Source organism: Arachis ipaensis, chromosome B04 (genome assembly GCF_000816755.2).
Source record: "Arachis ipaensis cultivar K30076 chromosome B04, Araip1.1, whole genome shotgun sequence".
In the NCBI taxonomy this organism is placed as follows: domain Eukaryota; kingdom Viridiplantae; phylum Streptophyta; class Magnoliopsida; order Fabales; family Fabaceae; genus Arachis; species Arachis ipaensis.
Genome location: NC_029788.2, coordinates 121,007,984 through 121,033,126, shown reverse-complemented (window position 1 = coordinate 121,033,126; position 25,143 = coordinate 121,007,984). Strand labels below are relative to the sequence as shown.

General features: G+C 35.0%; 2 protein-coding genes and 1 pseudogene across 2 annotated transcripts; all 3 read right to left on the bottom strand.

The window, feature by feature from the left end:
* LOC107638077 (TMV resistance protein N-like) lies at positions 4,655 to 9,096 on the bottom strand. Its single transcript, XM_016341251.2, has 4 exons — positions 8,233 to 9,096; positions 6,688 to 7,804; positions 6,307 to 6,588; positions 4,655 to 6,204 (listed from the first exon to the last, which is right to left on the bottom strand). Exons 1-4 carry the CDS (start codon positions 8,733 to 8,735, stop codon positions 4,921 to 4,923), a joined length of 3,186 nt encoding a protein of 1,061 aa, XP_016196737.1. The 5' UTR covers positions 8,736 to 9,096; the 3' UTR covers positions 4,655 to 4,920.
* Positions 9,411 to 17,741, bottom strand: LOC107635076 (annotated as a pseudogene).
* Positions 18,718 to 19,809, bottom strand: LOC107637138. The gene is made up of 2 exons (XM_016340582.1): positions 19,539 to 19,809; positions 18,718 to 19,439 (listed from the first exon to the last, which is right to left on the bottom strand). Exons 1-2 carry the CDS (start codon positions 19,807 to 19,809, stop codon positions 18,718 to 18,720), a joined length of 993 nt encoding a protein of 330 aa, XP_016196068.1.

Below are 25,143 nucleotides of genomic sequence, written 5' to 3'. Positions count from 1 at the left end.
TTCTTATATTAGATAATTATTTTTAACTTTTAGTTTCATTTTTTTACAAATTATTTGTCACCGTCCAAAATAAGTTATTACTGGCACTTAAAAAGTTATTCCCAACAAGCCTCAAAAATAAATTTTACAAAAAAATCATTAAATAAAATTTTCTACAATACTAACACCACATACTTAGATATCAGATTTAACTCAAATTTAGCACAAATTTAGTTTAAGATTTACTACAAACATAGTCTAATAATTTCATATAGATTTAATTATTCTGTTAGTTCCTATAGTTTTATCAAACTTTTAATTAGATCTCTATACTTTTTTTTCTTTCAATTGAGTCTTTATACGGCTTTAATTTTGTAATTAAGTTCTTTTTAGTGTAAAAAATATTAGAGTTAACTGAATATTTTTTTCGCAAATTGAAGGTATTTGTAATTAAAAACTTAATTAAATCTTTGACCACATGTATTTTGGTAAAAATATTATGTTAATTTTAACATTTTTAATAAAAAAATAATGTAATTATAAAATTAAAAGTAGTGTAAGGATTTGACCCAATTGAAAAAGAAAAAAAATATAATAACCTAATTAAAAATTTGGTGAAATTATAAGAATTAACAAACGTTTTATATAATTTTCAAGTAAGTAAGATTATATATAAAAATATTTACAAAATAAACAATCTCAAGTCACTGTGGTTGGATCCTATCTGTGATGTATATGGAATACTTTAACAAATCTAAAGATTTATCAAGATAGTTATACACTGCCTGTGATGTATATGGAACACTTTAACAAATCTAAAGAAAATATTTACACATAAAACATCATATTCTTAAACAATAAAGGTCCACCAATTCAAGTGATACTAGAGTGAAATAATTGATCGATCAAGGTTCTTATCTGAAAAAGAAAAAAGAACAATAGGATAAGTTTTGTAACCTAGTGATAAACAAAGCAGTTATAATCACACGAAACAATTATACAAATAATATTGTACACTTATTAGCTTGCCTAAAATAAATCAATTATAGTAATAGTAAATAAAATATATTCAAATAAATTTATTATAATAATAATGATTGAAATATATTCCAACACATAGATGATTAGTGATAGATATTAAATATTCAAATTTTTAATATTCTTTTATACAAAAATAAACAAAAGATTATCTAACCCAAAAAATCATCACCACAATAGACATAAAATCACCAGCACAATAGACATAAAATCACACTTAGATGATTTCTTTGTGTGAATCTAAAACAAACATGTTCTACTAGTTTTGTAGATATAAATAGACATGTACCATTTTATTTTACATGGTCTTAAAAATGTAATTATATTCGATCAAGGTACACAAAGTCTAGCGTTTACTACCGTTAATTACAGTTTCTGTCATACTACAAAAAAAATGTCGAGTACTATCAGATTTACTGTTGAATCTAACGTCGCAGAGTAGCCGCGAATTTACCGGCGAATTTATCAATGAGTTGGGCATCAAATTCGTCAGGTCAAATTATTTTCAACGGATTTATGATTCTGATGATAAAGTCGCCGGTAATAATTGAAGGTAAAACAAAAAAAAAAAATTAGCGTGTCCTTTAGGGTCAGATTTATCGGTGGAAAAATCCAATGGTAAACCCAATTAATGAAACGCTTCATTTTGGCGATTCGCAATACGTGGCCGTTGCATTTTTTCGACGGTAAAACCGATGGTAACTGTGTCATAAATTTTGAAATGCAAACCGTCTTCCCCTCATTCGAATTTCTCTCTCTCTATAACTCTCTCGCCTCCCTCTCTCTCTACCCCTCTCATTTCCCCGACAACCCCCTCCTCTCCAAGAGCCACTTCTCGTCGTTTTTGCTGTTGTAGCTACCGAATTCTAAACGAGTTGCTACCGCTGCTGCCGTCGTCGATACTTCTGCTGCCATCTACGTCGCTGCTGCTGCCGCCTACACCGCTGTCGTCTATGTCGCTTCTTCTTCTCATCTTTAGTGCTCTTTTTTAGGTAATGCTTCTGAACTTAGGGTTATCTGAAATTTGATTTGTTGATATAATTTATAAGGTTTATTTGCTGTTTTGAGACTTCTGATTATTGTTGATTATTTAGTTCTAAACGTAGAATACTGAACTTATTTGAAACTTAGGATTTTCTAAAATTCTGAATTTAGTGTACTGAACTTATTTAGTTTTAATTTAATTAGAACATATTCTGATTTGTGTTCCTTATTTAGTTTTGAACCTAGGGTATACTGAGCATGTTTTGAACTTAAGATTTTCTAAAATTCTGAATTTAGTGTACTGAATTTATTTAGTTTGAATTTTAATTAAAGCATGTTCTTATTTCTATTCCTTATTTAGTTTTAAACTTAGGGTACTAGACTTGTTTTGAATTTAAGATTTTTTAAAATTCTGAACTTAGAGTACTGAACTTGTTTAGTTTCAATTTTAATTAGAACATGTTCCGATTCTAATTAAAATATGTTTTATTATTGTTGATTTGTTCTGAATTAGTTATTATAATTTATAAAGTTAATTTGTTGTTCTGATTTTTTGACTATTGTTGATTTATGTTGATTATTGTTGATTTGTTCTCTTTGTTTGGTTTTGATTAAAGACTCCGATAGTAAATCACATTAATTTTCAATGTTTTAAGAGTAAAAATGCTAGTAAATTAAAAAAAAATTTAAATATGAGATTATTTTAAATTACTTATGAATGACTTTTTATTTTCATATGAAAAAAATTATACATGTAGTAATATATATTGCTAAATATTTGTGAAGTTGGAATATGCACTTACCTCTTTTGTTTTATTTGATCTCAACGGATAATATATTTCTTTAACTAAGTTTAACGTAGTTTATTTTGATTAAGCATTTTGAATGATGTTGTGAATATGTTTAGCACATTTTTAATTGGTATGCTCTTTGCAGACATGACGACAGGTAGAGGTATTGCAGATCAGCCTAGTAGTCGTGGTAGAGGGAGAGTTTCTGTTGGTATCCCTGTGTATTCTAGATCCTCTCCCTCTAGTCTGACTACCCGGTGATGTCACATGTTGCGGGTGCATTGGACCAGCCATTCATCATGGTCTTTAATCCCAACTACGTCCCTGCGTCCTACGGCGACGCAGCCGCCTCCATCTGCTTAGTAGCTCACTGTCTCGGCGACGCTGCCTCCAGCAACGGACACTGCGGCGCTGGAATCCTTTCATGGAAGCCAGTCAACTGATGCCCCTCACCACCTCACATCATACAGATGACGATTTGACCTGATGGCGGACGACGTAAGTACTACTTTAAGTCTTTTATATGCTGAAAGTGTTTGATAAGTCGTGATTAGTGATTCTTGATTATTGATTATAGTTTTAGTGGATTTAGGGTTGTAGGTTTGAATTGATGAAAGTGTTTGATATATACTGATTATTGATTCTTGATTATTGATTCTAGTTTAGTGAATTTAGTGGATTTATGGATGTTGCTTCTTGATTATTGATTGTTGTTCAATGATTGTTGACAATTGGTGCTGTATAAGTTAATTGTTGATGGACAGAGTTTGTGGCGCATTCCAGTTATAGATGAAACTTTGCCAAAATTTGTAAAAAACTCTCTATATATTATGGTTATTTGCTTCTGAAGTTTTAATTTATATTGCCATATTGGTTTGTTTGTGAATTGTTGATAGGTTTGCACCAAACATCAACGCATGTACTCGAGATGACTAATATCATCAACCTGATATACGACCATCCATGGCTGAACCACAAAAAGATCTCCTTTGAGACCAGAGAGTGGTGGTTTTAGAAGTGGACGGTAAAAGCTTAATATAGTCAAACCTTCTTAGCTATGTATGATATATTTTGATTAACTAATTTTAAAGGTTTTTTTGTGTAGCTAAACTTTATATAGGACAAGGAGCACAATGCCCTCATCAGGAAGATATACGACCATCGAATGGGTAGGTAGTTGCAATAGATGCTGGAGGATGTACGTGAGGCGCAACCACCTCACTTCCTGGCTTCGCCCAAAAATCAAGAAGGCTATGTACGTTCACTGGGCCGATGAGAGGTTCAGGCATCGGTGTCTCACAAACAAAGCTAACAAAGTATTGGCCAAGTCCTCCATGTATACCGGCGGCTCAGCAACTAAAGCTCGTATGTAACTTCTCTACTTTTGTTATTAACTTAGTTATATTCTTTGACATATCATTAGTAGCAATGTTGGAACTGATACACTCTTGCCTTCTGTAACTATACTGCTATGATTATAATTTACGTTACAAAATAAATAAATTAGTTAAAAGTAGATCCCTTTTAAAATGGCATATATGAAAATTGAAGCAAGAGACTGTAAAGCTACCAAATTACCAAATACACAGATTTACTCCTGTTTTTTTTCGGTCAAACTGTGTAAAACATAAATTTTATTTTCAGTGTGCCTTGCTACTAGAAACTGAATTGTTGAACTTAGCTAGAAAAGGTGGACAGTACTAACTTTCTTTGGTATATGACGTATGCGCAGTTTCCATAGAATAAAAAATTTCAGTAAGATAATCGTGACAAAATGGTTATTACTTTTATAATTTATTTATTTGAGTTGATTTCAATTAAATAGTTTCAAGCTCAATAACAAACCATACCACTGAAGATAGAAAATATCCAAAAGAGTAGAATTGATTACTCACTTCTGAAGACAAACAAATCTTACTTTAGTACAAAGTTGAAACATGAAAATTCAACTAATGTACAACTTAACAAGATAACTTGCTGTTCAAATGAGTGTCAAAATTTTATATGCATTTCTGAGACTGCATCTATGCATCTCCTCCATGTTCATCATTGGAAATGTTGATTCTACTTCCAATATCCAACCATATCAGCTTCCAATATCTTTTTTTTCAGTTATAAACCCATTTCCTCAATGTTTCTCTTCTAGCATCTTTTGTCTTTTCTTGTTGGGCCTCTCAGTTTCGCCTTTGTTCAAATGCTCAATTTCATCAGTATGCACCCAACATGCAGCAGAGCTCAATATCTCTGGCGGATATTCAACATTGATATCTTCAAATGACAGCTCAAAATGAATGGCTTTCCGAGTTTCTTGATCAATTAAACAATCATTGGTCATACAAAACATACACAGGTGATAACCTTGATGATACCAAATAGGAATGCTGTTGGTTATGACTCTATCACCATTGCCAACGGCCAAACGGAGTGAGAGGGAAAACCAACGTTCGGAAGGCCGCACTAGGAAACATAAAGCAATTCCTAGCCTTTCACTTGGATGGCAATGATGTGGGAAGGGGACTAGTAAGCAGTTACTTTCTTGTCGATGAACAAACCATGAAGGAATATTCGTCCCTGGAATCACCATTTGCAAGACCTCACCAGGGCCTTGGCTAGTTGATGCAAAAACAGAACATGCCTTTGATAAATTATTGAAACTGCGTGTGTCCAGTGAATCACAACACCATGCCTTTAGTTCTCTTATACTTGAAGGAAGCTCGGGCAAACTTTGAAGCCTTTTGCAACCATTTAGGCTAAGACATTTAAGCTTGGGAAGTTCATGGATACTTATTGGCAAATTAACAAAATGGTTGCCTGATAAATCCAAATCCGTCAGCGATGGAAACTGTCCGAAATCACAAGGGAACGACTCCTCAGTTAGACAACAATCTCGTAAGTCAAGGATGCTTAAAAAAGGTATAACCGACACAGAATGTGGCAAATCACAAAGACTTGAGCACGAAGAAGCACGCAGAATTCTGAGGGACTCTAATTCATGAATACTGTCAGGAAGGCAAGTAAGCTTTTTGCAACCTCTTAAGTCCAATTCAGATAGGCCAACTAAACATCCAAGTGATATGGGTAGTTCAGATATAGCCATGTCCTGAAAAGAAAGTCTTGATAACTTTGTCATGCACTCTCCAAATTCAGGAGGACTCATGAAACTCTTACAGTCACAAAGATTCAGTTCCTTGAGCGAACTCATCTCTAATTTACCTGGAAAAGTTTCAAGACTTGTGCACTCCCACAAATTCAACACAAGAAGGCTTTTGTGGCATATGAGAGAGGGGTGAATAAGAGTTAGGCAGTGACAACATGAAAGATCAAGTGTTTCAAGAACAGGAACCCCTGAAAGATCTGGTGTTTGCTCCAAGCCTGAACAGCTTAGATCCAAGTGCTTCAACTTCTCTAGAAACTGATCACATTAGAAATATGTTAAACTTGCCAAGTTTTTAAAGGCTAATGTAACAGAATTTGAAAGAGCTCCTGAGAATTTGTAAAGAAAAAAGAGTCTTACCTTAAATCCATGCCAAAGTTGTACAATGTTACTCCAACTTATTTTAATTTCAACAAGTTCATATCTTTGATCCACAAGGGGCAAGGTCTCCAGTGGACAAAGTTCCCAGTGAAGAACTTTTAAGGTACTTGGAATATTGATATGAATATGAGCTCTCACAAAATCAAAGTTGAGAAATTTTAGCTGACTCATATTTGGAAAAGCTTTGTCTCTCCAACTTTCCACATAGTATGTCCCATTTCCTATTGGAGGTAGAACTATGCTTTGAATTGTTTCAGTTCCCTGTATAGAAAATTAAAATATGAGAAAGTCTTATGGAGTAAGTTGAAATATAAATAAAGTGCTAGAACATCTTATAATTGTGAAAGAGTTGGCACATACCTTGTTTTGTGTAAGCATGAGATCAAGGTCCTCTGGAGACCACAATCGACTACGTTTACTAGGATAATTTGGAGATTCTTGAATGACAAAGTTTCTCCCCATTTCTTGAAGCAAATCATGCATTTCCAACACATCAAACTTTTTCTTAAACACATCAATGTCCTGCTTTACTGTAACCAAAGACCTCTCAATCAAAACATCAATGTCAATTTGTGGATTATAACCACGCTTTTCAAATAAATCTAATACTTTGTCTTTAGGCTTTCCCTTAAAAAAGCAGGCTATATCTAAAAATATTTCCTTTTGCATGGAATCCAAACCATCATAACTTATTCTTAGTGTTTCAAGAATTTTGGCATCCGAAACACTTCTTAATTTTTTGACAGCACTACGCCAAGCACTGATATTTCTTCCATAAAGATAAGAACCTAAAACCTTAAGTGCCAATGGAAGACCGCCAGTATATTTGACCACTTCATGGGACATTTCCAAATACCCTTCTTCAGGAACATCACGTTTGAAGGCTTTTGAACAAAAGAAACGAAGAGCTTCCGTTTTATCTAAACATTCAACCTCATAAGTGTCACACACTTCATGTGTCTTTAGTAGATGCATATCTCTAGTTGTTATCATTACCCTGCTTCCGGGGCCAAACCAGTCTTGATTCCCAGCCAAATTCTCCAATTGGCTTACATCATTCACATCGTCAAGAACAATAAGAACCTTCTTGTTGCATAAAGAATTTCTTATGATCCTCATTCCATCATACAAATTACTGAAAGTACATCTACTCACATGAATATGTTCACCAAGAATTTTTTGTAGTTGAAGTATCCCATTTGTCTCACATGTATCTCTAATGTTAGCAAGAAAACAACTAATTTGAAATTGATCTTCAATGGCTTCATAGATTGCTCTAGCAATAGTTGTCTTACCAACACCACCCATGCCCCATATGCCTGTAAATCGAACATCACTCAACCCAATACACATGAGTGTAGTTACATCCTCCACCCTTGAAGCCATACCAAAAAGGTTCTCTATGCAAGATGGCAATTTTGGAATTAGCCTTGTATGCACATGTTGAGCAATGCTTTCCACAAGTGTTGCCTCATGCCTATATAAGAAAGAACTTTTTATTGGGTCTAAAATGAAACACATACAAAATAAGGTAACATTTTTTCTTATTTGAAAAAACAAATTAGAATTATTAGGATAGAAGGAAGAGTATAAATAAAGTTCTCAAATTATTGGCTGAATATGAATGACTTGAACGTTTTGTTCAACTACTATAGCATGTGGAGAGCATAATTTGACAAGAGGAATTGCTTAACCTTGCTCCAAGTATGTTTTATTTTATGTTTTGTATATCAAAGGTATAATAAGATTGGTCATTTGGCCCTCTCAGTTATCAGTCTACACTTGCTGACAACTACTTAAAATGTTGGAATCTTAAATCACCTTAACTTGCTGACAATTACTTTATATTTATGTAAGGCACATAATCAGTATAAAACAATTGAAGCTGATGGACAGTGAACTCACTGATTTTTGGAGTCCCATCCAGAGTAACTGGCAACTTGTATTAAGGCTTCTCTCCATCTCTTGACCTTCTCACTGTCTCCTCCGAATCTCTCTTCTTGTTTCCTGAAAGCATCCTCAAAGGTTCCTTTTTGGTGCCTCACATCACAAGGGTCCACACCATAGAACACTGGCACAATCTGTAGCCCCAGGTTGTTCTTGCACTCCACAATCTTTTGGAGCTCATCCAAGCACCAAGCAGAGGAAGCATAGTTTGGAGACAGAACGACGACCGCAAACATAGACTCTTCAATTGCTCTGAGAAGTTCATGTGAAATAACTTCACCTCTCTCAAGGTTCATGTCATCTCTAAAAGCTGTAATTCCGTTCCTTTGCAGTGAAGCATAGAGATGATCAGTGACTCCTTTGCGGGTGTCTTGTCCCCTAAAACTCAAGAACACATGATATGTCCGTGATTGGGGTGGTGGGAATGGACTAGAAGAGGCTCTGGCCATAGCAGATTCCATATGCTTCAGTTCAATTGTGTATCTAAGCCAAAGTAGCTTGGGTTATGATGTCTATAAGTGAAATCTGCAGTATGGTTTCTTGGGTGCTTGTAGACTAAGGATCAAGAAATAAGATCATGACATGTGTGTGTGAAACTGTGAATATAGGAAGTTTGTGGAATCTGATTGGTTAATGAATGTACTATGGCCTACACTACAGGAAACAAATATGGGAGGAACCTTCGACCTTGGCACAAAGACCTTACTTTATTGACTTGTTTCTGTCCACCAAGAGATTTTGTGATATACACATTAGAAAGAACAAAATATTGTAAGTATGGTCATATTTTACCTCTTCTGTACTTCACCTTTTTTATTTTTTATTTTTTTGCACACAGTAAATTTAACTGAGTTACTCCTTACAAGTTACAAAGAATTGATCACAATAATTAACAAACCAAGTCAGCCCCCCCTCCTTTTATTTATGAATTGGGAATCTATCACAAAAACACAATAGAGCCAAAACAGATAAAAGAAGGGATGCCTCTTTAGAGATTAGATCACTAAGTGAAACGGTCTTCCAATTCAAAAGGACTGAGCTAAGGTGCATCTTAACTCTAGCACTCATAAACAGGAAATGGACCAGTATAAATACGTAGTGGTTTTGCATAAGCAATAAATTTCACTATGAATGCTGACATATCAGGGGCATAACCAATATATTATATACAAATGGGTCTGTTCATATTTTACAAAATCAGCATGAAAAAAAAAATTACAAAATTTGGATGGAAAAGTGAAGAGCATAATCGACACCTCAAAAATATATGCACTTGTCTGGCCGCCCAAACTATGGCATATTCATGAGATTAGCACCAGAAAAATGACTTGTGATGAAAACCATGGTTAACCAGAACATAAACAATGTTTAATTGTCGCCACAATCAAATATAAAGTGATGCATGGTCCATATGTTTGAAATAGAACCCATCAGATCTTTCAAGCAGATCAAGGTGAAGAAAACCACTCGAACATATAACTTTGTCAGCAAGAAAACATATGTATATCGAGCAAAGATGAAGTCTGCATTCACCCTCATATATCTTCCATCATTGCAAAAGTTTTCCCTTCCAATAAATCTTGAATGAGTCTACAATGGACAGATAGCAGGAACTAATTATATATTTTGTTCATGAGAATGCACATTGTGAGGGAAAAAGTAAGAGAGAATCTGTAATATTGGAAAAAGAGCTAAAGCAGAATGCACAGGTCAAGAAAGTGAACCCTTTTTATAAAATAGCAAAAGATTTATGAACCGTAAAAATATGTGGTACTCTTCAAATGAGAAATCAAATATGAGGAAAAATAATTAAAAATAAAAGGGATAAAAATAGTCTTAGGCGTTTGAGCATATTATCACACAAGACAATAAAAAATTAAGACACTCTTTAGGTTTTTCTTTTTCTTTTCCAATTTTCATTTTTTTTTTAAATTGTATTTGTTTTACAGAAAAGTAGAGATGTAGAGTAGAAGAAATTACCATAATCACAGACACAATTCATGAATGCATCTTTATTTTGGCTGCTTATCTTCCACAGATAAATAATGGTGCCCCATATGTGCCTTTGTTTATACTTTCTACTACAGTTGTTTACTGAAACTGTTTATAATTAACCTTTTTTCACTCAAAATAATGGTTTCAGTTGTTCAGAATTGAATATGCCTTCCAAGAAAAAGGATACAAAAAACATCAAATATAACAAAGCCACTACAATGTGCTTATTTCATGGAATACGTAAAAGCATACTAATGCCAATGGTTCAAAACACTAATGTTCAGCCAAAAAAATAAAATTAGTGAGGTCTCAGCTAGCTGAAGTGGAAAATGATTTTGTTGATTCTGTTTATGAAAAGATAAATTGACTATCCAACAAACATTAGCTCCTAATCTCTAGCTAATAATATATAAACCCAAAAATCATTGCTGCAAGTAATCATTTCTATACAAAGTAAATACATTTCCATTTGACAACAACGTCCCCAAATATAGGATGTAACTGTAGTGCACACATAATAGGCAGGAATAATAGTTATATGCTATATTAGTTATAATTTAGTGTACAAACTGACATGCTATAATTTCAACAGTAATCTAGATTACATATACCTGCAGCGTGGTGCTGCATGCTTTTCACAGCCGAACATCATGTCTGAACCAGTCAAAAAGCACCTGTAAAATCTCATCAGAAGAATGCACTTGCCAACAAAGTGAACCTTTGCCAGAATGGAATTAAAAAGATGTCAAATACATGTTTAAATGACTCCCTTTACAAAAGGAAAATCGCAATGACAGTGAAGAAATGCAATGATTACTGGCTTATTGCTGTGTGTGCTTAAAAATGTCCTCTCTGATTTGCACGATTAATTCCAAGCATGTTATAAAAATCATTTAACAATAATGTAGAACCAAAGATAAGAGGGAAATGACGGCGCTAATTGCTGAGACATTGGAACTATTCTCATGTTAGGAGTCTAATAGCAATGCCATTTGGCTAGCCTTGTACCAGTTCGACATAGTTAACATAATTATATCATGTCAGTGTTATTGCTGTTGTCACCTCATATTATATAATGAAATGATTAAGGATTCTATTTTTCATCATCTATTACATTTTTACCATTTATTTTAACACTGTGGCTGTTGCAATCATGTCAATGAATCCAAGCATACCTTAGAACTTCTTAACAGAGTAAGCAGGACAAACATCCATTCTTTAAGCTTGACAGAGCCCATGTGAGCAAGGAGAAAGTAAGTATCCAACTGCCTCTGTAATTTGAAGCTGATAATACAAAATAATGTCATTAGTAAACAGCAAAGAAACTAATCAAAGAAATATTAGAATATAGCTATCCAAGCTTCAGCACTTAACTGTCTAGTTATTGCACCAGGACATAAATTGGCTTCAGCAATTCAGTTAATTATCTGCATTAACCCTTCATAGAACTTCATCATACATATTTTGAATTTATATCTCATTTTCCTGAAAATGTCACATGATGTTTTATTAGAAAAGAAGTTACAGAAAAGGAGGAAAAAATGCAATGATTCCTCCAATGCATGAGACTTTATAAAGGTAATTGATCACATTTATCAGCTTGAATTGACAATAAATCCATGTCTTTCGGTCAATGTATCTTATCTTTCAGAAAAATATATTGCCCAAATCTCTACTTTATAAGATACCTATATCCCATACTTCTATCTGAATTTGTAATTTACGAGTAACTGCCATGGTACATTTATGATTATGACATCAACATCAACATATGTTTTAGTAATTTCACAAAATGGAAATTTTATTTTTGTATCATTCATACCATAATTATGAAAGGAAAATCCTAACCAATATTAAGACCACAATTCATTCTCAACAACCATAAGATTAGAAGTTGTCAAAATAAAGAAGGATACCCAAATCAAAATTAGAGAGGCACGTGCACTGACAAATCCTTTGATACAATTCAAGCTGGACCAATGTGTATTCTTTTGTCTGAAGCTGGACCTTGACATAGTTGGAAGGGAAGAGGTCTAAAATTGAAAAATGCAGCCGTTTTAAGAAAAGAAACAGCATATTAAAGGCTTATCAAGTATGAGAACCAAGTGCTGTGGGGAATGCAAAGGGAAGAGAAGTAAGAGTTCAGGTGGGTCAGAGCTTTTGCGAGATGCCAAACCGCCAATAGCACCCTCTGCTGTGGCACCATGCTTTTCCTCTTCGTCACACAGTGGAGGGCCAACCACCAACATCTTATTCCTAGAAGTTGAAGAATGTGACCTCATGTCCATGTTCCATTCAAGAGTTTCTTTTTCTTTTCCCTGTTTGGGATTTTGTTTTCCTGAAATCTTGAATGTCTTGCTTGCACACCCAACGTGCTCCACATCTCTGTACTCGGATATCAGAATAGTAATCATCTGGAAATAACAATTGGAAGCGATTGTGTTGGCATAACAGCTTACTAAAATAGTAACCGTTCACGCACACAATGAGCAAAGAATCTGAACTATCCACCACGTATAAACTCGCGTTGATGAATTCTTTCCCGTTGCAGATCACAGAAGGATAGAATGTGAATGTTCTGTAACCTTTGGTACGTTCAAATAGGAAACAGAGAGCAAGTGCGACCATTTCAGTTGAAGGGCAATTAAGTGGGAATGAGACTGATACTCCCTCATCTTCTTCCTGATGCTCAAACCATCCTGGAATTTCCTCCCCCGTGATCAACATTTGCAAGACATCTTCACGATCTTGGCTAGCTGATTCTGCAAAGCCACAACACGCCTTTGATATAACATCATCAACATTTGATGCATCTAGTGAATCACAACCCTGTGCGTGTAATTCTCGTAGACTTGATGGAAGCTCTGGTAAAACCTCCAATTCATCGCAAAAAGATAGCTTTAGACATGTAAGTCTGGGAAGTTGATGGATACTTATTGGAACTCTTATAAAACAGTTATCCGATAAATCCAAATTCGTCAACTGCGCTAAGTGGCCAAGATCGCAGTAAAGGGTCGACTCTTTAGATGTGCTAAAACATCCTTCTAATTTCAGGCTACTCAAAGAGGTCAGGCTCAGGCAAGAGAGAGAACGCAAAAAATCCAACAATATTTGGGCTGTCAAACTCATCATAATAAGCTGTGACTGTGAGGGACTCTAACCTAGGAGCTTCGTGTGGAAGACAACTAAGCTCGACGAATCCATGTAGCTCCAACTTCTTTAGGAAACATCCAGTTAAGGGTAGACTAGTAAGCTTGTCACATCCAGTTAAGTCCAACTCAGACACGCCAGCCAAATTTCCAAGCGTCGTGGGTACCTCTTCTATATCTGTATATGTCAGAATAAGAATCGATAACTGTTTCATGCATTCCCCAAATTCTGGCAGTCTTCTCAAACGAGTGCAACAGTCTAGACCTAGTGTCTCGAGTGAACACATCTCCAATTTATCTGCAAGTGTTTCAATACTATAACATCCCGTTAAATTCAATTCAACAAGGCTTTTGTGGAGTGCGAGCGACGGGTGAACATAATTCAGCTCCCTACAATGCTCAAGATTAAGTATTTTAAGAACGGGAGCTCCAGAAAGATCTGGCGTTTCCTTCAGCTTGTAGCAGCAAGACAAATTCAAGAGCTCTAACTTTTTAAGAACCTGAAAAAACATAAAAGGAATATCACATGGTTACTAGTTTTGCTGGAAATGTTAATGTAATAAAATTTTATAGAGCTCTTGATGAGCAGGTCTACCTTCTTTCCATCCCATAACTGTACAATTTTGCTATCAGGCAGATGGATTTCAACAAGTTCATAGTGTTGATCTGTAAAGGGCAGAGTTTCCATTGGACAACATTTCCAGTGCAAAACCTTTAATGTACTAGGAATATCGCAGAGAATGGGAGCTTCCACGAAATCTAAAACGAGAAGCTTTAGCTTGCACATATTTGAGAAAGATAAATCTCTCCATTTTCCTTCAGTTTCCCTATACACCTTATGTAGAACGATGCTATGAATTGCTTCAGTTTCCTACACATACACATAAATAAATAAACAAATAAAAAAATCGATGAAAAAACTATACTGATTGAGATAACCATACAACAAACAAACAAACAAACAATAACAAAGCCTTGTCCCACTAAGTGGGGTCGGCTACATGAATCAAACGACGCCATTGTGCTCTGTCATGTATCATGTCTACAAAGAGACCGTTTACATGTAGATCTCGTTTGACCACCTCATGGATGGTCTTCTTAGGTCTTCCTCTGCCTTTCGCCTTTTGTCCATCTTCCATCTCATCCACCCTCCTGACTAGATGTTCTATCGGTCTTCTTCCCACATGTCCAAACCACCTGAGACGCGATTCAACCATCTTTTCCACAATGGGTGCTACTCCAACTCTCTCCCTTATATCTTCATTCCTTATTTTATCCATTTTATCCTGATGTCTTTTCCTCAACTTTTGCTCAACGCGAAAATCCAGGACGAGCACCCTATGTTGTGTTGTCAAACTCTCTCCCGGGATAATTTTACAGTTAATGCAAAATTTCCGGTCGACTCTCCTCTTTGATTCATGTCATGGGGGTTCGGCTATATTTTTATGTTGGTTGCCGAAGACCTAACACAACCCTCCTCCTTTATCCGGGCTTGGGACCGGCTATGTACCGCAAGTGTAACATAGGCGGAGTTTGATTGAGATAACCATAATAGCAAAAAATAATTTTTAGTTAGAATGTTAAATACATTGCCAAATTCTTATTTTAATTTTATGCATCTTATAGTTGAGAAAAAAAACCAACTTACCTTCTTTTGAGTAAGTACAGAATCAACATCCTCACACCACCACAATCTGCTACGCTTACTAGCATCATTTGGAGATTCTTGAATTACAATAAGTTTGCCCATTTCTTCAAGCAGATCATGCATCCCCAATTCATCATATTTATCTATAGTGACCAATGCTCTATTAATCAAAACATCAATGCCAATTACAGCATGATGACCACATCCATCTAATATCTTTGTTACATAACCTTTCTTCCGTCCTTTAAAGAAACAAGCAATATCTAGAAAAATATCATTTTCCATAGAATCTAAACCATCATAGCTTATTTTTAATACATCAATAATGTCAGAATGTGAAGACTTCTTTATCTTCTCAATAGCACTATGCCAAACCGCAATAGGTCTACCATTAAGATAGGAACCCAATACTTTAAGTGCCAATGGAAGACCACCACTGTACTTGATCACTTCTTGGAACAAATCCAAAAACCCTTCTGCAGGTTCTGGTTGTTTAAAAGCTTTCAGACAAAAGAGATTAAAGGCTTCACTATCCACTAACCCCTTAACTTTCCAAGTTTCATGCAGTTCCTTTAGCACCTCAACGTCTCTAGTTGTAATTATTATTCTGCTTCCAGGACCAAACCAAGCTTGCTCCCCAGCCAAATTCTCTAATTGTTTTTCTTGATTTACATCATCAAGAACAAGAAGTACCTTTTTGAGACGTAAAGAGTTTTGAATTATTGTTCTCCCATCATACTCGCTAAAAACAGTAGCTGAATTAATACGCGTTTGATCAAGAAGTTGCCTTTGTATGTGGACAATATCTTTTTTCTCACATTGCTCCCTTACGTCAGCAAGAAAGCAAGCAACTTCAAATATACTTCGAATAGTTTCAAAGACTACTCTAGCAATAGTTGTCTTACCTATGCCACCCATTCCCCATATGTTTATATAGCGAACATCATTCAATCCAAGGCCTATTCGGCAAATCACTTGTTTCACTCTTGATTCAATCCCCACAAGATTTTTCATTGACGATGGCAACTTGGGAATCAATATTTCAAATATATGTTGAGCAATATTCTCGACAAGTGCTGCCTCGTCCCTATTCAGGAGATCGAAGAGAATTTCTTTGTAAGTCTACCAATACATAAGTAAAATAAAGCAACAAATTTTATTTAAAAAAATTGTAATAAGAGAAAGAAAAACAATACAAAACAAAACAAGTACAACAGAAGTTTACAAAAACAATTCATTTGCATTAAGCTATATGTATTTTCCAGATAATTTATTCATTCGATATAGATTTTTATAAAAAAAATATTTAATACCTGATTAATTGAATTATTATTAGTCAAACCGTATTCTACGAAAGAATTTCAAGTTATACTAGAGTGAGACCGCACAATGCGCAGAGAGGTAGATTACTTATATTATAAATAGATTTTAATAAATTTTATATTAAAAATATTTTAGAGAACATATTATAAATATATTTTGAATTTATTTTTTTAAAAAAGACATAGATTATTTATATTAGAGTTATATAAAACTGGATTTTCATTTTTCGATTTGCATTAATTGCTATACTTTGTTTTTTTGCGTTTTTTTGTTTGTTTGTAAATAATTAAAAAATGAATGAATGAGAATGAAAAACATATAAAAATGTTAAATTAAATTTAAAAATTTTTTGACAATTAGTATGAGAGATTAAGAAATGAATAGTAAGAGTTACTAAATAGTGATTGGTTGATTTTTATCTTTTGCCAAGTCATTAGAATTGTTGATGTAACATCATTAGCAAAGAAAAGATGGCTTAAACTCATTGTGGAGAAAGTTAGTATAAGCTTTTATATATTATAAAAATGTTAAATTAAATTTAAGAAATTTTTGACAATTAGTATAAGAGATTAAGAAATGAAGAGTAGTAAGAGTCTTAATATGTATAAGTTATAGAATTTGAATATTTGTAACTGAAATTTTTTATAATAATTATTATTATGACACTTTTAATGTATGTTTATTTCATTTAATTAGTACTTGAATAATAATAGATAAGAGTTTTTTATTTTAATTTTTTTAAAATATTTTACTAAATAGTGATTGGTTGATTTTTATCTTTTGCCAAGTCATTAGAATTGTTGATGTGGCATTATTAGTAAAGAAAAGATGGCTTAAACTCATTGTGGAGAAAGTTAGTATCAGCTTTTATATATTATGAATAGATAAATTATAAATAGATAGATAGATTTGGCAAGATTTGAGTGGTGGATTCTAAAATTCTGCCAAGTAAATGATAGTGCTGACATGGCGTTAGTAGAAGAAGAGAAATAACTTAGAAGTAACGTGGGTAAACCTAATTTTGGTTGTGACTGTTGGACAGAACCATTTAAAAAAGAGGAATACATAAACTTGTGCTACTTGCAATGAGTTCACAATTAAAATGTTATTATTTATAACAAATAAATAGGGCTATTGAAAATGATATTGAACAATAGAATAAGAAAAGTAAACGGCAAAGTTAAAAATCTTTAGGAAGATACTTGGGACGAATTTCCTACGTTGGCGCCGCTGAATGGTGATGTTGGTCTGAGACCCAGAATCGAGCTCCGACAGAAAAATCGCAACAGGAGGAATGGAGTTTGCCCTGGTTTCTGCAATTTATGCAATGCAGCTCCGTCGGAGATAGACATCGTGATGGACAATTTGTTTTGAGGACAATGGCTCATGGAACCGAAAGAGGATGGAGGAAATAGGATCTTGGTACGGAGAGGTGCCAAGAGGAAGAGGGTTTCGAAAAGTATGAGAAAGGTAATAAGCTCTTTAGTTTTCAAAGCTTTTTTTTTTTGGGTAAATGTTAATTTGTGTTTTTGTTGTTTTAGAAATAAGGATTGATTTGGAAAAAGTTAAGTTATTGATTTTTATTGTGTTTTTTAGTTGTTTTTTGTGTTTTTTTTTTTTTTTTGAAAATAAAAATTGATTTGGCAAAGATTTGAATGGTGTATTCTAAAATTTTGCCAAGTAAGCGATGGTGCTGACATGGCATTAGTAAAAGAGGAGAAATAATTTAGAAGTAATGTGGATAAACCTATGTACCTACTTTTATATATTAAGAATAGATAAAAATCATCATAAAATTAATAACTCTTGATATATAGTTATGCCTATTAATGGGGAGAAAAGGACAATGAAATATATATTTTTAGCATTCATTTTCAACATCATTCTATCGTGATTGATTCCATGGTGTTATCATATTATTTTGGAGTAATGCTGAAGGGATAATAGTACAAAATTATTTTATTTATATTAATATTTATAATTACATATATATACATATATTATTTATAATTATATATTTGTTATATTTTATTATTTAAGCACAGAAGATCCAAGGGTTGTGTTTGGTTGAAGACTGATTCAGAGAGTTAACGAGATCACTTAAAAAAGTTGTGTGCAAGAGAGAAAGGAAAGTGAGGTGGACGCTGCTCTGTGGGAATAATGAAGGAGAGAGACACTATGCAATGAAGACCCGAGTCAAAGAGAAGTTTGTTTGTTTCTTTTTTTTTTAAATCAAAGGGAGCTCAACACATAGAGTGGAGCAATTAAATGAGATACAATAAATAGCAAAGTCGAGAAACCAACTCCTAATCCTCTTCTGCATTGCTATCAACAACCAAATGGGTCAACACCACTCCATTCCTCAGAGTACCTAAACGACCTGTTTATGATGTCCTCCATGCTGGAAGTATGATCTCTGAAGAGCCTACCATTCCTTTCTAGCCAGGTTGTCCAAATAACCGCAAAGAACCCAAGGAACCACCTCTTTCTGTCTACCTTCCTTACAGATAGCTTCGTCCAGCTTTCAAAGTGATCCTTTAGTGTACCTGGAAGGCTCCACTGTCGTCCCAAGGCCCGCAGCCAAGCACACCACACCTTCCATGTGGTCTCGCACTCAAGGAACAAATGAAAAACAGTTTCCTCAGCCTTATCGCATAGCACACACCTATTATCCTGCTGAGGAATAACCCGGAATCTACATAGTCGATCCTTAGTATTCACCCTTCCAACTAAGACAAACCAAGTAAGCAGCTCAACCCTCGGAGGTACCAGACCTTTCCAAACAGTACGAGTGAAGCTATAGCTAGTGATTTCCTCTGGTAGTACTTCCGCATGCAAAACCTTCCCAAAGGAAGCCGTTGAGTAAACTTCTGTTTTATCAAATTTCCATACCACGCCATCCTCTTTTTCATTGGTGGGCTTGACCGATTGTAGCATCTCATGAAGCTGGTGAACTAAATCCAACTCCCATTGGAACAACTCTCTCCTCCACTGAAAACTCCAAATCCACTCTAGCCCATCCCAAAACCCACAATCCCCTATAACGGATCCTTGCAAGGTCGAGACCGAGAATAGTCTAGGAAACATATCTTTCAACACCCCAGACGGCAACCAGCTATCCTCCCAGAATCAGATTGTTCTGCCATTACCGAGCTCCATAGACAACCCGCTGATCATCTTTTCTCGCAACTGCAACTCACTAATTTGTAGTTGGCATATATCCCGCCAAGGACCCCCTCTTATGGGCGCCGGCTGGCCTTGCAGCATCACAGTGGGATTCATGCTGTTGCAGGAGCAAACAACTTTCTTCCATAAAGGACAATCTTCTTTTGAGAACCTCCACCACCACTTGAACAACAGAGCTGTATTTCGAATCACCGCATCCCCAACTCCCAAACCACCTACTTGCTTCGGAGCCATAACTATTTCCCACTTCACAAGCGGTACCCCGTGCCTCCCATCCTCTGTACTCCACAAGAATCATCTTTGTAGGAAAATCAACTTTTTCGCCACTGTCTTCGGCATCTTATATAGGCTGAGGTAGTAAATAGGCAAGTTATATAGGCTGAGGTAGTAGATGGGCAAGCTATTAAGAACCGACTTAATCAGGACCAGCTTTCCTGCTTTGTTAAGAGTCTTTGCTTTCCACAAACTGAGCTTGTCTTCAACCTTGTCAATCACCGGTTTCCATGTCTTTACCAGCCTCGGATTTGCTCCCAGGGGAATACCCAAATATCTTACTGGCAGTGATGCCTCCTTGCACCCCAACAACCGACACATCCTCCGGACCCACATCCGATCACAATTAATCGGAATAAGGTTGGACTTTTCACAATTAATGTTTCTTATTTTTAATTTTTTATATTTAATAGCAATTTATTATATTATTGTTAAATAATGAATGGGTACCTGAAAGATGATGATATTGATAAAATCTATTCTTAATATATAAAAGTAGATACATAAGTTTACCCACATTATTTTTAAGCTTTTTTTTTTATTATTAACGTTATGTCAGCAGCATCGCTTACTTGGCAAAATTTTAGAATCAACTACTTAAATCTTGTCAAATTAACTATTATTTCTAAATCAGCAAAAAAATAAAGGGGCCTGCTACACATATAACCAAAAAGGCCTTACAAGTGATACAAGCCCCCAGCCTACAAACCTTCAACACGCGCAGTGAATAACATTGAATGGAGCGTCATTTACACGCGCTCTACTCAAACAGTTGCACTTTGCGTAAACCGCTCCTTAATGGCGCACTCTTCCACTTCTCAAAGCCATTCAAAGAAAACACAACCGTTCCATTTTCAAGCAACATTCGAAAGCGAAGATATACAACTCGTCGCTAACATTCGAAAATTCCATCAACACAACATAGAACTCTCGATCGAGAATCACCAGAAAAAATGAAGTTATAATACTGAAGGTACATTACGTTACTATTTTAGTCATCCTGTATATTTTTCACATTTCGAAATAGAAGAACTAGGTTTTACTGTTCTTCTACGTTGTTGTACGTTTTACTGTTCTTCTTGTTCTACGTCTCATTTTACAGTTTATAATGTTCTACTTGTTCTAGGTTTTACTGTTATTCTTGGTTCTATGTTACACTATTCTTCTTAGTTCTTCTAATTGTTACTGTTCTTGTTGTTGTAGTTATTCTGGTAACTGATTTTTGGGGGTATATTCCGTAGTTTGGTGGGTGTATATGGAGTAATCTGTTGGGTATATATGGCATAAATTGTTGAGTGTATATTTCTGAACTGATATATTGTAATAGTCAGCAGTTGCAACTGTTCTTATATTTGCTTGTCCATGGGTGTATATTGCTTGACCTTGTAATGTTGCTTGACCTTGTAATGTTGCTTGACATTGTATATTAATGCATGTTTGAGTGATATCTGACTGATATATATGGGTGTATCTGAATCATATCTATGGGTGTATCTTACTGATATCTATGGGTGTATCTGACTCATATCTATGGGTGTATCTTACTGATATCTATGGGTGTATTTTTTATTTCAGAAAAAATGGCAGCGAGAAATCAAGCTGGAAAAAATGTAAGAACAAATATATGTCTTAGATGAAATCAGTTTTATATAATAGAAATATATCTGACTATAATTTTGTTTTTGTTTACAGCAAACCAAAGACCTTAAATGTGCAACACATTTACTAAGTGAGAAATTCATAAACATGAGTGAGAAGAAGAAAACGATTGTGAGGGATTTGGGATTCGGTGGCTTGATGCACATCCCAGCACTAAGGGTGCATCACCAACTATTAAGGGAATTGGCTAACAACTTCAAATTAGGGGAGAACATACTGGAAACCGGATACGGTTCTTTTAAAATAAAACTAAAAACAATAGGTGATGCGCTTGGCATCAATGCATCAGGTAACTCGCTAAAAATTATAGGTGTATATTAACTGATGATTGGGTGTATTTATGTTGATGCTTGGGTGTATTTGAACTGATTTTCATACTCTGTTGTTATCCTTTTTGTAGGAGATCTATTTCCTCAAAAAGTCAATTATAAGAAACTTTCTGAGGATGATAAAGAAATTTTTAGAAGATTCCAGGGTAAGACCCTGAAAAATCTTACAGATGAGATGATGGATATTGGCGTTGGTAACGAAGAGGATCGCCTAATATTCAAGAGGATTTTCATCCTCTATATACAGATGACTTCCTTTTACCAACGACAATAAACAAAATCTCACCTGTGCACCTGGCCCCAATTTTTGAGATGGACACCATAACAGAGCGAAACTGGGGAGGGCATGTTTTGAGTTTTATCATCAAGGGCATAACCGATTATAAGGAGAAAAAGAAAAAGGCAATTGATGGCTGCCTCTTTGCCCCGATGATAATTTACTTTCATCTTTCTAAAAATAAAGACAAGAAGAGGGCAGAAAGACCTCCAAAACCATGGATTGCCAACTGGAGTAAGGAGCAGTTGATCGAAAGAATGAGTGCGGAAATAGAGGAAAATATGGTAAGTGAACATAATATGTTGGGTGTATTTTATTTACCTGAATGCTGCTAACTAAAATTTCTAATGTTTCAGGGGATTGTAAAGATGGCACAAACAAGAGAAAAAATGAAAAAAATAGAGAAAAAAGAAAAAAAAGAAATAAAAAAAACAAAAAAAGGAAGGCAAGTTCAACATCGTCTTCGGAGACGGAAACAACTGATAGTGACAGTTCTACCTCTGAGTCTGAGACTCAAGAAGACTCAGAGGATTCACCAAGAAAACAACCCAGTAAAAAAGGAAAAAAGTAAGTACCATACTTGGGTGTATTTTCTTCATCAAGTTCGGTGTATTTTGTTGAACCATTTGGGTGTATTTTGTTTATATAGTTGGGTGTATGTTGTTTATTAAGTTGGGTTTATTTTGTTTATTGTGTTGAATGTATATTGTACATTCAGTTGGGTGTATCTTGTGCATTCATTTGGGTGTATTTTATATCTTTAGTATGTTTTAAATAATGATTGTTTGCCTTCCAGAATGGACTCCAAAAAAAGAAAGAAGAGTCAAGAGGATTCTAATTCAGAATTTGAATCAACTGATGAGTAATGTTCTTGAATTATTACTCCTTTCTTTTGGCTTTATTTATTATCAAGATTTCATGTATTAACAGAAGTGTCTCTTATTAACTTATAGAAGTGAAGAATCATCATCGGTGAAGAAGCAAAAAAAAAAAAAAAGAAAGAAAAAGACACAAAGAACACCAAAAAAGTAAGCACTTCTTTCGATAATATTTTGTGATAAAATTAATTTTTTATTTCTGATTCATACTTGTTTTTTTCACCCAAAACACAATCCAAAAAGAAAAAGGTTGTTGTTAAGCATTCATCTCCTGAAGAAGATCAATCCTATCATGGGTACAGTACTTTGTAAGTTGTATTACCGTCTATCATCAAGATTATTTTTGTTAACATCTTTTATGAATGTAGTGACAGATATGAAATAGGAAGTGAAGATCTAGATGAATTGTTAAGGGAAAACAATGAAAATTCTGCTGCACAGGGGTATGTCTTGTTGGGGTGTATATTTCAGATTTTAGGGTGTTTTCTTTGCTAATAATTGTTTCTTGTTTCGCAGGGAGAAGGAAGCTGACCTGCCATCGACGGAAGGTCACTATGTCTCCTCTGAAACGTAAGAAGCTTTATTTGATAAAATCTTGTTATAATGATTTAACTGTATGATATTTTGTCTAAATAACATGAACTCTGTTTAGAATGCCGGACGTAAACTTGGGAAGTAATGATCCTTCCTCTCAAGGACACAGAACAAAGTAGCGTAAACAGACCAGCTGAGAGCATGTAATTTCTCTTTCAAAATAACCATTACCTTTGTTCTTTTATTAACTTCTACTTCTAATTCTGTATATATTTTTTTTTAGAAAAAAAGCCCTTTATTGTTTTATTCGAGAAAAAAAAGGCAGGAAAAAAAAAAGCAAAAACTGCAAGTATGTAAGTTCTCAAAAAAGCAAAGCCTGTCTTTCTTTTAAATTGTTCGGGTGTATTTTTGACTTCGTTTGGGTGTATTTTAGGTTGAGTCTCGTTGAAGAGTCAGCCAGTGAGCCGGCTGATTCAAATATGATGGTTGTGAGGAAAGAGACACCGTCCGAAGGGCTTGCAATGTGAGTTTTTCAAGAATATTTCAACCTTATAACCTTTTTATTTTCAAAAGCATTGTTAACCTTTCATTTTTCTTCTTGTTTAGAGTTCCGATTCAAGTTTGTCTGCCAGTGTCCCAAACAACAACTGTTCCGGAATTTGAAGAAACACCTGAGACAGAATATGAACCAACCCCTCTGCTACAAATTGAAGGACCTAGAATAACGTAAGAAATAGTATTGGGTGTATATTTTATTACAGTATGGGTGTATATTGGGTTACACTTTGGGTGTATATTGGCTTACATTTTTGGTGTATATTGCCCCTGAATAGTTTTTTTTCGTTATGATTAATTTTATGTGCCGTGCAGCACTCCTGAACCCCCCCCCCCAACAACTTGAAGAAAGCATAGCCACACTTCCCCCAACTCCATCTAAAATGTAAGTTCATTAGAGTAAAATCAATGTACGGGTGTATATTGGGTTACCCTTTGGGTGTATATTGCCCCTGAATAGTTTTTTTTATGTCATGATTAATTTTATGTGCCGTGCAGTACTCCTGAAACCCCCCAACAACTTAAAGAAAGCACACCCACACTTCCCCCAGCTCCATCTAAAACGTAAGTTCATCAGAGTAAAATCAATGTTTCGGTTATCATCCGTATATTCTTATTGTTATAATATGTTATATATGATCACGCAGTAATCCAGCCCCAAAAGACGCTGCTGCGTTGATGATGATGGCACGGACAGCATTGTACGTTCCTAAAAAAGATCTGATGCCATCATTCAGCCTTGGCTTTACTGATTCCAGCCAAGAAGAAACAACAACGCAGGAGGGACCGTCAACGCAAGATGAACAAAGGGCAAAAACTCCAGAAACCCCAAAACTGCTGGAACAGTTAGAGGATCTGGTACATAAAATTGCAAGTGGTGGGGTGACAAAAAAAGAAAAAAGTCCGCCGATTCCAAAGGAGAGTGGGGCAGAGAGTTTCGAGGAGTTTGAAACTCCTGTCAGGCCGAATTTAAATACTACTGACATGAAACAGAAATGCTACCACTGGGCTATACGAGTGAAGACCTACTCAAATGGGCGAACTAATGAGTTTGACGACGTCT

Bases quoted from the DNA above. Each gene is read 5' to 3' on its own strand.
- LOC107638077 (XM_016341251.2), bottom strand. From the start codon at position 8,735: ATGGAATCTGCTATGGCCAGAGCCTCTTCTAGTCCATTCCCACCACCC. The intron at 7,805-8,232 runs GTGAGTTCACTG...TTTCTTATATAG, and splicing joins GGATGGGACTCCAAAAATCA to GCATGAGGCAACACTTGTGG. The intron at 6,589-6,687 runs GTATGTGCCAAC...TTTTCTATACAG, and splicing joins TCATGCTTACACAAAACAAG to GGAACTGAAACAATTCAAAG.
- LOC107637138 (XM_016340582.1), bottom strand. From the start codon at position 19,809: ATGGCTCCGAAGCAAGTAGGTGGTTTGGGAGTTGGGGATGCGGTGATT. The intron at 19,440-19,538 runs GTAATGGCAGAA...CGACCTTGCAAG, and splicing joins CGGGTTGTCTATGGAGCTCG to GATCCGTTATAGGGGATTGT.